General features: G+C 41.2%; 1 protein-coding gene across 2 annotated transcripts; it reads right to left on the bottom strand.

Annotated features, from left to right (window-relative positions):
* Nucleotides 1-19: 19 nt before the first annotated feature.
* On the bottom strand, nt 20-2,883 carry rrad (Ras-related associated with diabetes). Of its 2 annotated transcripts, none has more exons than XM_076996776.1 (5): nt 2,737-2,855; nt 2,161-2,449; nt 1,653-1,726; nt 1,342-1,546; nt 20-1,018 (listed from the first exon to the last, which is right to left on the bottom strand). In XM_076996776.1, exons 2-5 carry the CDS (start codon nt 2,429-2,431, stop codon nt 741-743), a joined length of 828 nt encoding a protein of 275 aa, XP_076852891.1. In that variant the 5' UTR covers nt 2,432-2,449; nt 2,737-2,855; the 3' UTR covers nt 20-740. The 2 variants fall into 2 exon arrangements, with proteins under 2 accessions (XP_076852891.1, XP_076852884.1); XM_076996769.1 differs by having other exon boundaries at nt 21-1,018; nt 2,161-2,544; nt 2,737-2,883.
* Nucleotides 2,884-12,916: the final 10,033 nt, after the last annotated feature.

Genomic DNA, 12,916 nt, shown 5'->3' with positions numbered 1-12,916 from the left:
ACTTGTCATTTTATTATAAAATCAATGTAAACATGTAATAAAATTAACAACTGAATAATATTAAATGGAAGTGCAAATCAAACATTTTTGAAAAACAGCTCAGACCACATTTTATTGCTTCTATGTCATTTAATCACACCTCGCATTTAAATATTTTAATACTCTTTGACTAAATGTGTGATTAAATTTCTCAGTTTGAACCTTCCAAATACCCCCTTAACCCCTATCCTGTCTGTTTTAGCTGAAGTACGTACCTGCGTACTCAGATTCAAGTAAATATGGTTTCATTTCTCAGGTCAGTACAGAAAATTATTTGTGCTCATCTCCTAGATGTGTACATGAGAAGTGTACATCACTTTTGAGAACTGCAAAACAGCCACCGTACTCACAAATGCGAGGAACCCATTGCATTGTGAAGGCATGCTTTCAGCTCTCTATCAAAAATGAAATGGCTCTGAGAACTTTCTACTTACACAGCTAGAATTCCAACACCTCTACATGGTAAGGCAGCAAAAGAACATAAAAAAGTAAAATATACAAACGTAAAAAAGCTTCATGCAAGTCTGTCAACATCGACTTTTCATCATCAGTTTAGGCTCCCATGGTCTCTCATGTTCTGTTTTTACAATATAAAATATGCAAATATATGCCTGTTCAGTTGTCTAGTCCGTGGTGTTAGTGTTGAAAACACAGCTTGTGGTCTTAGCGGCCTAGCAGGAGGCCGACAGAGTCCGGCTCTCTCAGAGCACTGTGAGGTCGTGGCAGGACTTGGACTTTTGTCGGAAGGCCATCTTCTTGTTCTTGCGGGCGACCATGCGGCCCAGGAAGCGTTTGGCCTTTTTGCTGATGCTCTCGCGGCGTTTGCAGTTAGCCATGCGCCGGGCATTCTCCTCCCTGCTGTCTCTGCGCAGACGTATCTGCCGCACGATGCCCTCGAAGAGAGTGCGGACGTTGTGGTGCAGCGACGCCGACGTCTCGATGAACTTGCAGTCGAAGACGACGGCACAGGCACTGCCCTCTGTGTGGGGGGGGGGGGGGGGGGGGGTAAAAAGAAGCGGACAGGAGGGGGAGAGGGTGGGGTGGACACAGGAGAATCACAAGTGCAGGTTAGAGGTAGTTCTGTGGGACTTGAGGGACATTGGTTTGTCATCAGGGGCTAATCTCCGGGGAGAAGCAGTAGCCGTGATTATTTAGCGGAGTCTACCATGCATCAATCAGCTAGCGGCGGCTAAACGCTTGCAGCTTTCACCTCAGCTGCCTGGAGAGGGGGGGGGGGACACGGGGGCCTATCTTCTCAATCACAAGGAGCGAGCCCCCTGGAGAAGATGACGCGCGACTCACCGTCTACTGACACTTCTCTGGAGCGCACCAGGTCACTCTTGTTTCCCACCAGGATGATGGGGATGTTTTCCGACTGGCGCGCCCGGCGAAGCTGTATGCGCAGCTCCGAAGCCTTCTCAAAGCTGGACTTGTCCGTCACCGAGTACACGATGATGTAGGCGTCGCCCATCCGCATGCACTGATCCTTCAGCCACTGGCTGTTATCCTGTGGAATGGCACCCGGTTAATACAAAAGGGCGCAGAACGCTCTGTGGCCTATCACCAGTCCTGTGGTTTTAGGTGGTTGTTATCACCGAGAGTGATTCGCTCACCTGTTCCCAGATGTCGTACAAAAGCAGATTTGCCTCTTCTTCGTCGACGATGATTGATCTATCATATGTGTTTCCTGATGAGAAGAAGAAAGTAAGAAATAAGAACATTTATTCTGAAGTACTCAGCATCCTTTATCACAGTATCAGAGTCATCTATCCCAGTATGTAGACAGTAGGATATTGACAATCATCCATAAATCTGAGCCCTGACTGTGGAGTTTTCCTTTTGAGCCAGTGTATTAATCTTTTACACCCACTCTGCCTGGTGTTTGACTACAACTACCTAAGCTCTTTTTGAGTAATGGGTGCAGCTGTGGCTGGCTGGAAATAGCAGAAATCAATACACCTTTACCTGCTCTCCCATATGACCCATTACACTGTCTGTTAGTCAGACCAGATTGTGAGGTCCTTGAATTAGCTTAATCCCATGTCCTTGGAACATGTTCTACTAAAAAGCAAGCATTATCTGGGAACAAGAAAAGTGCCCACATGGGCACCAAGACTTTACCTGTCTCCTCTGTGTCGTGACTGTCCTCAACTCCACCAAATATCCTCGCCAGACTCGACTTCCCTACGCCGTGCTCGCCAAGAAGCACAACCTTGTAGATGTGTCCATCGGAGTCGCTCCCGGAGGAGATGACGGAGTCGGATGAATCAGACACGCAGCTGTCACGGTGCTGCTCCCCGGGACCGTAGGAGGTGCAGCGCGTGAGGGTGGAGAGCTCGGCGCTCTGCGCTGAGGGCATGGTGGAGCAGAACTCGCGGTCGTCCACTGGCATGCTCCTGCGGTGTAAACTCTGTAGGTTGAAGGGAGGAAAGGGTATACTTCCTCTCCTTTTATCCATGTTCCGCAACTTGTCACCTTTGTTCAAAGTCATGATTCCAAACCTGTCTGCATAATATAAGCAGTTTGTTAATATTGTTTGTCCCACTAGACAGCCCATATTAACCTACAATAAATACACTTATTTAATGTTTCTGTTCTGACATATCTGACATATCAGCTGTCAATATCTCTAAACTTAGCAGTTTTTTTGAACAGATGAACATGCCAAACCTGCCTATTTAAAATTAATAAACCTACATGTAAAATGTGTCCAATGTCTTCTTTCCGACGTCTGAACTCCAATGGTAAAGAAAAATCCGTTTGGTATAGCTCCTTCCGTTTCTCTTCTACGGTGCGGTTCGGTTATGATCAGGGATGAGACGGAGCCCCTTATTTATTGCCCGGTAGGATCGCTGACGTCAACACGAGGCAGGGCTTGCCTCGTAGAATCACGTCTCTCGTAATAGTAGTAACATCACTGCGCGCGCGGGCAGGGAGGGGGCGGAAGGCAACCCGGAATTCAAATTCTGCGCGAGCGTCCGATGGAGGGGATCTCCCTCCTCCCCCGGCACGCTGCAGCGCATGCTGATGTAACGGATTCGGTTACGCAGCTCGTGAGCGGGAGGTATAGGTTCGGTTGTAGTAACCTTTAAGAAATCCCATTCATATTTCTAAGACTACACAACTCGTGAATAACGAGTGTCGGTAAAGGGGCTCCGTTAACCATCGCAAACACATAGCTCAATTGAAATAAAATTGAAAGGTCGTTGAAATGCAGGTGAAATATTAAAAGCAGGAATGCTTATTTCGGATAAATATACTTTTGAATATAGGCGTTTAAATATCTCGGCAAATCGAGGTCCTATTCAGTCTTATATTAATCGTGTTCGCGTGTATCGTGTGAGTTTAGGAGGACGCGCATACGACGAATTCAGCTTTAGGTTCAAGATGACTACACCTGGCAACAGGAGCGTACGCACCGCAGCAACGATTCAACGTCGCCATCTACTGTTGAATGAGAGTACTGCAATCGACCGCTGTGTGGCAATAAAGGTAGTCGTGCCGGTGATAAGGCAAAAAAAGATTTCCGGTTTAGATTTCATTTTCCTTTTGTGTTTGATCTCGATTCACTCATACTTTTACGTATGAACAAATCGACCTTTCTTAACACAGACGTCATTCTACAACAACCAGCCGCCCCTTTTGACACTGCAATGTAAATATTAAGTCACTGTCACGCACTCTGTACTGACATCCTCAGTACAGTATACTGTTAAGAAAGTATTTAAGACCCCAAGACAAAAATAATGTAACTCGAAGAGCGACTTTTTAGTTTTGAATAGTGTGGACCGGTCTTAGCCATTATAAACTGGAAGTTATGTTTATATAGGGTTGTTTTTTAAAGCATATTTAGATATTATGTTAGATGTAATGTGTTGGGGTGAGCTGTAGGTTACGGTTTTTTTTTAGAGCTAGACTTTATTTTCTGGGTCTCAGCTGGCTCCTGGGCTCTGATAAAAAAGACATTTCTGTCATCCGCTTCCTGCAGCTGTTTTCCACGTGCTTTATTTTGAGAAACGACACTCGGGTCCTGTTTTGTCTGTCAGGTTCCGGAAGTGTACCGTTTCATTCCAGCTCGAGAGAACATTGAGGACCTGTAGGCAACCTTGGATGAAATAAGGAGGCTGTGGTGCTGTGCATGAGGGTTAGATTTACTCTCTCGTTCCGTGACAAATATACACGGAGCGGGGAAGTGATGGAGATGTTTTACCTCCGGCCCGGCCTAACCCTGGCAACGCGCGTCTCTTAGCCGAAATGACTCACCTCGCTGGAGCCAAGAGTTGAGATCTCTGTGTTCTGCGCTTCCATTAGCATAGCCAGTGGACAAGTGACTGTGTCATGACGGCCATACTGGTAATTAACAGTGCTAAAACAAGGAGGAGTTGCGCTGTGTGTAAAACCATTAACATGAGGTGTCCTACTGTCTGAACATGGGTAACTGAGACAGTCATAGCCCCAGGGCGCTTGGTCATGCGGATATTTTATCTCACCAAGCCAATAACGTAAAATCAAAAGGCGACCTTGTGCGAATACGTATTGGTGTTATTACTGGTGCAGTAGTAAACGGGCATGATTTGGTATCAGATAAGGATTCTGTTTCATTTGCAGTGCTGTTCAATATGTTTCGCAATTTCAGCCATGTCCGTTCTAAAACTGATTTTTAGGGTTCAAATTTCAACGATAGTACATGTATATGGGTTGTTTTTCAACCAAGGCAGTGTGGATCAACATCACACTATAAAGTTATTGAGGATATTCCAGTAGGCAGTGTGTCAGAGTCCACTTACAGTGACATCAGCGAAGGAGAATATGAGCCAGATGTGAGACGAATTGGGAGAAAAAGCAAAAAAGAACAAAACGAAGAAGGGAACAAAGGAAATGAGGGAGGTGTAAATAATTATCAAAGAAAACAGAATGTCAGTGGCTCTGTTCGAAATAGCCTACTACATACTGGATACTGCATACTGGACTCGGTATATACTGGATACCGCATACTGGTCCTCGTAGTAGTATGCAGTACAGTTTCCAGTATGCGACAAAAGCAAAGCGTACTACGGGGTCACGTGAACGTAACGTTGCATGATGGGATGCAGTACACCACGAAGATAGCCCTGTTTGCGTACTGGAATATTTTGCGGAAGTAGTAGGTCATCCGGGAATGTTTAGCGTACTGGAAATTTTCATTTTGGTCACATACTGCATACGGCATACTGATTTGGGGCTCGATCAGTACGCCAGTAGTATGTAGTAGGCTATTTTCGAACAGAGCCAGTGTCACGTCCAGCTCCTCCCTCCTCCCTGGTCCCGCCTAGTTTTCCCCCGTTCCCATGGTTTCTCCCTCTGTCTGCCACGCTCCTGTCCTCATTGTTCCCACCTGCGTCTCGTTTCACCTCCATGTTGTCTGTGTATTTAAACCCCTCCGTTCTACCCCTTGTCGTCGGTCATTGTATGCGAGTCCCTCTGTAGTTTCCCTGCTCGCTCCAAATCTCTGCTATTCGTATTTCCTGTTCATGTTCTCTGCCTTATCTCCACTGATTTTGTTATATATGTTTTCTCATCGTGGCCCTGCCCCGTGTAATCTGTCCCAGTTTAAAGTTGTATTGTTTGTTGGTTTCCCTTCCTCTACACTGAAAAAAATAAATCTGAGCAGATGTAAATGTAACATAATTAAATATGTGATATTAACAATAAAAAATTATGTTTGTAACTTTACATGAATATATCTTGTTTTGAAATTAATCTGCATTTGTTCCAAATACAAGATATTTTGCATTTTGTCCTTAACAAGATGTGTTTATGTAAATTCAACTAATCTTTCTATGTACACCCATACAACAAACTGTTTTTGTGTTGTATTTACTATTTTCCAATGACCGCGAAGTGGGAGGAGCCACTGGTTATTTTCCTCGTTTTTCCATATTTCAAATTTTAACAACCATAGTACTGGCCACAGACACTCGTGGAAACGGAGGACCTCCTGCAAGGACAAAAACCATCTGACAGAAGGTAAATTTTGCATCGTAGCATAAATAAAAATTATATAAAGCAGAAGCATTTTGTGTGTGTGTATAAACATTAAAAAGCTACCCAGAGGCAACCTGCATAGCTAACATAGTTACCTCAGATAGCTAACTAAACTTGCGACAGCTAGGCTACTAGCCACTGCTAAGCGACTATAAAAATACAGTGTGAAGTGCTTTCCAGTGGATTCTGGTGAGTCACAGGAATAGATCTAATGTACTGTAGTGTTTGTCGAGTGCTCGATGAACAAACGGAGGTTAAATTCTTTTGTCGTTTGTTTCATTGTGCAAGTTGAGGCTCGTAGTGGCGCAAAGCTAGCATTTTGTAATTTTAGTGCGAACACGGTCATACGAGTGCTTGAAATCATTGAACATGCTTTAATTTTAATGTTGCATTTTCCATGTTTGAAAATGTAATGCTAATCGAATTTTGGCTAAAAACACGGTTTCTCCACTCAGAGAAGCAGTGAGAATGACAGTTATATTTGAATGTCTCTCCCCTCCCCCACACACGCAGTACAGTACATCTGTCTCCTATAATCACTCCACAAACACACACTCACACACACACACACACACACACACACACACACACACAGACTTGCATCTCTTTTCAAGCACTATGTATTTCCTTCAGGAAATGCAAATCTAGTTAAACTATATGCTAGCTTGGTTAGCTACCAGAGCAAACCCAACCAAACTAGCATATATTTTAAGCATATATTAAGATAGCTAGTTAGCTGAATATGCCAACAAGGTTATGTACTACACTTATTTTTCTGCTATTATCAAACACGGTATCATCTCTTTTAATATGATGAAAAGTGAACAAATCATTTTGAGTATGTGTATTTGTATAAATATGCAATTTACTACAGCTGTAAGATGCTGGGAAATATAGAAAATAGACCTTGAAAGTGCTTTAAAACTGCTTGAATTTGACCTTGGAAAAGAAAATGTATGAACAGCTAAATTAACATGTTTTGTGTATGTTTTTATTTTCTTTTAGAGATGGATGTACAAGCAGACAGAGAGGTAAACCATGCTAAATGGAAGATGAGCTCCTGACCTGGTGTCACGTCTGAATGATGAATCTCTCAGCTGTCCCAACTCTCTCAGGTTCTCCCAATATGCTTTCTCAGGTTCCAATACTCAATTGTTTTTTTTTATGACATGATATTTTATTTTTTTTAATTACGTTATATTGAAGGTAGAGGTTTTGTGCCCTTGTCCTTTTATTGATGAAGATAGAATAAAACAATAACAAAAATAAAAACATGACTGTTCATCAGTGAGTATACATAATAAAAGTAAGTCCTTACATCAAGTTGTTTCGAGTGTACTTGCATTTCAAAATCTTCCAAAATATAAGTTGATAACATAAGGTGATTATATTAATACCTGATGTTGTCTTGCAGGTGTTGTTCACAGTATATACACAGTTATTGCCGTGTGTCAGGAATGGCTGTGTGCATTTATTTGTATGGTCAACACTTGGTTCCATGGAAGCCATTTTTACATGTAATGAGGACAGTTTTGGTGTACGCTTTATCTCTTAATGTGTAGGGCAGATACCATGGAATGTAATGAATACGTAAAACATTTCTGTGCTTTGGACCCTGTCAGTTTACATTCTTAGTATTAGAATGTACACAGGACATCAAAACAATTCATAACTGGATTAGATATTCATCCAAGTGCATCCATGCTCCCAAAAACAAACATCTGAAATTCTTAAAGTTAAGTACACCACACACAAAACAATGGCAAGAAAAACTAAGTTAAATTGACTGGACTGATAAAAATACTGTGCTTTATCTACTTAAAAAAATCAAGGCAACTTTTTGCATCAGATTATTATGTAGATCAAATAAAACTAGTCTTTGTATGAACTACTTAATTTTCTTTGTGCAAAAAATAACTGTAAGTCCAGTCAACTTAACTTTGTAAGTTTTTTTTTCCTTTACCATTTACAATATTCGCTTACAAACAAAAACAAGGCACCAATGATAATACAAGGAATCAGAATTAAACAAGTTGAGTTGCATGTGTACAAAAAAAAAATAGATAATAAAATAAATTAAATATATATATATACAAAATAGAGATTTAAATCAGATCAAAAGTTTTTCATCAAAAAACAAAGTTTTTGAGCAGAATTTTTTAACTAAAATTAGAGACTCCAAGAAACAATTAAGGAAAATTTTCAAATAACCTACATTTGGATTCGTTTTGAAAAATCTACATTTATGAATAAAAAAACTTTCCCATTAAAGTTAAATATTTATTAAGAATTCTGCAAATACCAAATTTAATTACTGTCAGATTCAAAGCCGGCAAATCGATTCCTTGACCTTGGAGCCAATCCCACATACTGCACCAAAAGTCTTGTATGACATGACACTGAAACAAAAGATAATCTAAATCCTCCTCTTCATCATCGCAGAATGAGCACCCATAAGTATCAAATTTAAATCTAGTCTTTAAAAAAGAATTAGTCGGATAGATGTCAATTAGAATTTTACAATAGACTTCCTTTACTTTTGGAGGAAAAGAAATATATTTAGTTCAAATTTTATAGATTATATCTTGACCATAATCATTTAGAATATATTGCCACTTAACCTGACCAGGATACAGCACTTTCTGTAACACTCTCCAAGTGAACCAGTTAGTCATCTTTTTATCTTTAAAACCTATATCTTCTATATAGAGTTGGCTCAAAACAGGAGAGGTCTTAGAATGACATACATCTTTAACCATAGATTTAAGAACTGCTGGGAATGGTTTTACCAATTTGTTCACATCTTCACATCAAAAACAAGATTAACCTTCAAACAAAAGTCTTTGAACGATAATGTATCTCCATTGGCATCCAAGTGTGAAATGGCCCAAATTTCTTTTGAAAACAGGTTCTCAAAAAAAAAAAAAACAGATTTTCTGTTCAACAAAATATGTTTGTTGTTCCAGACAGAAGAATTATGTGGTGTAAAATTGTTAGTACAGAAGTTTCCAATAGAGCAGGACCTGTTGATGGAAATCTGACAGCTTGATGGGTAATTTATTATAGACAAAGTCATATCTCAAAATAAAATCAATTCCACCTACAATCTGAAAAACAAAATTAGGAATGATAAACCAGAAGGACTGTAAATCATTACAAAAAGCTCTAAGCCAATTAAGTTTTAAAACACCATTCATGAAGCCAAAATCCATTACATTATAATAATAATAATAATAATAATCTTTATTTGTATAGCACCTTTCATACATACATGTAACTCAAAGTGCTTTACAGTATAAATAAAAGAAACATTAAAAGGAGATAAGACAAAGACAAAAAGACAGAAGAAAATTTTAAAAGAAATTAAAGATAAAAATATTAAAATAACATAAAAAGTAAAAAGTGAAGTAAGTAAGATAATAAAAAGTAAAGTAAATAAGATAAGAAACTCTATCTTAATAGTTTTAACTAAAAGCGGATCTAAACAGGAATGTTTTGAGACTGCTCTTAAAACTATGCAGGGATGAAATGCCTCTGAGCTCTTCAGGAAGAGAATTCCAGAGCTTTGGGCCATAGTGGCTAAAAGCACCCTCGCCAATCTTTAATCGGCTTTTAGGAATCACCAGTAGATTACTGTTTGAAGACCTGAGAGACCTGACTGGAACATATCTAACCATCATTAACATCACCTTCCTCATAATTTTTAACCAGATCTTCTTTTCTAATATAATGACATTTATTTTTCCATACAAAATTAAAGTTGATTTGGTCTATGTCTTTAATAATGGCAGGCAGAACCGCTATGAGAAGATGCAGGATAGATCAGCCTGGATAAACTATCCATTTTGGTTAGGTGGGATAGTGATATCCCTTGGAATCCATTTTCTTAAAACTAATTCACGTTTTTCAACATTATGGATATTATCCTTCACAGATACTGCTTTATCTTTACAAATCAAAATTCATAAATATTTAATTTCTTTCCTTACTTCTATATTATATAGTGTTTGCAAAGGACATTCATGAACAAGTAGAATTTCACACTTGTCTATATTTAATTGTAAACCAGAGGCTTTTTAGAAGCAATCTATAGTTTGTAGCACTAATGGAATTTGACTACTGTCCTTTAAAAAAATAGTTGTCATCTGCCAACAGACTTATCAATATATTTTTCCAAATATGTTAATCTCTTCAGTGTTACTAGACTTAATTACAATTGACAGCATTTCAGCCACTTCATCATCATCTTCCGGCAATTCCCGTTTAGGGGTCGCCACAGCGGATCAAACTCCTCCATCTGGCCCTGTCCTGAGTGTCCTCCACTGACACACCAGCCACTCTCATATCCTCTACCACTGCATCCATAAACCTCCTCTTAGGTCTACCTCTCCTCCTCTTGCCTGGAAGTTCCATCCTCAAGACCCTCCTACCAATATACCTCTCCTCCCTCCTCTGTACATGTCCAAACCATCTCAATCTCGCTTCTCTAACTTTATCTCCAAAACATGCTACATGTGCTGATCCTCTAATAAACTCATTTCTGATCCTATCCTTCCTCGTCACTCCAAATGAGAATCTCAACATCTTCATCTCAGACACCTCCATCTCCCTCACCTGTCTCTTTGTCAGTGCCACTTTCTCCAGTCCATACAACATAGCAGGTCTCACTACTGTCCTATAGATCTTTCCTTTCATTCTAGCCGACACCCTTCTACCGTACATCTCACTGCTGTCACGCCGTTATCATACATATCCTTCACCACCCTCACATACTTTTCTGCTACTCCTGACTTCCTCATACAATACCACAGCTCCTGTCTCTGTACTCTTATCATAAGCTTTCTCTAAGTCAACAAACACACAATGTAACTCCTTCTGTCCTTCCCTATACTTCTTCATTAACACTCTCAAAGCAAACATAGCATCTGTGGTGCACTTAGCTGGCATGAAACCATACTGCTGCTCACAGATCTCTACCTCTCCTCTAAGCCTAGCTTCCACTACTCTTTCCCAGATTTTCAGGCTGTGACTGATCAACTTTATTCCCCTGTAATTACTACAGCTCTCAACGTCACCCTTATTCTTGAAAATGGTTATGCTTCGTCTCCACTCCTCAGGCATCTTCTGCTCTCTAGCCATTCTCAAATTTTCCTCTACTGTTTTCTTCCTATCTGTTTTTACCTTTATTTTGGGAAGGGTTTTATTTTGCTGCGGCGTGTTTTGCCTGCTGCCAGCTACTTCCCCTGGCATTCTCAGTTTTTTTTATACGCGTTGAGTTTTTTCCCCTTTTGTGTTGCCTTTTTTTTTTCTTTCCCGTTTCGCTACGATTAAGTTTCGTTTTGCACATGTTTAATTATCCGCGTTGCTTTGTGTTTATTTTCTACTGTGTGCTCGCGTCTCACACTGAAGATAGGCGTTGCCTGTCTTTTTGTCAGCGTGAGGCGGCACTTGGTTCCACCCCTCACTCTGGTTTTTACAAGCGGTGTGTACTCATTGGTACCACCGCGTTACACAACCATCTTTATCCTTTTAGCAAAATCTACCACCATTTGTCCTTCCGTATTCCTTTCTTTAACACCATATCTACCCAACACCTCCTCATCACCACTGTTCCCTTCACCAACATGTCCATCTGCTCCAATAACTTTTCTTTCTTTAGTAACCTGCAAAAGAACTTCATCTAACTCTCTCCAGAATTCTTCTTTCTCCTCCACATCACAACCTACCTGAGGAGCATAAGCACTGATGACATTCATCATCAACCCATCAATCTCTAACTTTACACAGATCACCCTGCCACATACTCTCTTTACCTCCACTACACTCTTACTAAACTCATCCTTCAGGATTACCCCTACTCCATTTCTCTTCCTGTCTACACCATGATAAAAGAGTTTGAAGCAAACACCAATGCACCTGGCCTTGCTCCCCTTCCACTTGGTCTCCTGTACATACAGTATATCTATCTTCCTCCTCTCAATCGCATCAGCTAGCTCTCTCCCTTTACCTGTTATAGAGCCCACATTCAACGTACCAACTCTAACCTCCACCTTCCTGCTCTGCCTCCTCTCCTTCAGCTTCAGAACCCTCTTCCCCCCTCTCCTCCTCCTCCTTGTCCCAATTTCTGCTAATGCCCTGTTACAGTGCAATGCAATTTCTTACACCATGCCCTTCCTGATGCAACCCTCCCTATTTATCCGTGCTTGGGACCGTGTAACGGATGGGCTGAGCAGGTGGGACGCAATTGCAGATTTGAGGAGTTTTAATTAAATAAAAACTCTGGAGACGCCGTGGTCACCAGCTGCGGGTCTGGAGACGCCGTGGTCGCCGCCGGCTGCGGGTCTGGAGAACACAGCATTGCCCCAGCGATTCCCCTCAGTCCCTTCATCCTCCCCTCCTCGTCAATGAGGTTGCACAGAGGAGACGTGAGGACCCACAGGCTCCCAGCGCCCCCCCAAAAAAGTCTTGGGACGGGCCACCACGCTGGCGGTGTATACTTCTCCAGGAGGGAGTGTTTTAGCGCTGTCCATCTCACTGGAAGTAGGCCTTGCTCTGTAGCACAAAGCCATTAGCTGAATCCCCCTCACCATCAAATATGTCCAGGCAGTGAGTCAATGAGGGTGGTGCAATAGGCCTACCCGTAGTGTCCAGGGCGAGACATGATTGCAAACAGTCCAGTTGCGACATGTATTCCTCCACATCCTTGGGAGGGGGTAGGGTAGGTATCGGTCTAACTCCAGTGTCTGCTGCGTCCATTGTAATGGTCGGTTATTCTGTAACGGATGGCCTGAGCAGGTGGGATGCAATTGCATATTTGAGGAGTTTTAACTAAATAACTAATATGAAAACGACG

The sequence above is a fragment of the Brachyhypopomus gauderio genome, chromosome 1 (assembly GCF_052324685.1).
Source record: "Brachyhypopomus gauderio isolate BG-103 chromosome 1, BGAUD_0.2, whole genome shotgun sequence".
Lineage (NCBI taxonomy): Eukaryota > Metazoa > Chordata > Actinopteri > Gymnotiformes > Hypopomidae > Brachyhypopomus > Brachyhypopomus gauderio.
Note: the sequence above shows the minus strand (reverse complement) of the source record. Positions and strands in the feature narration are given on the sequence as shown.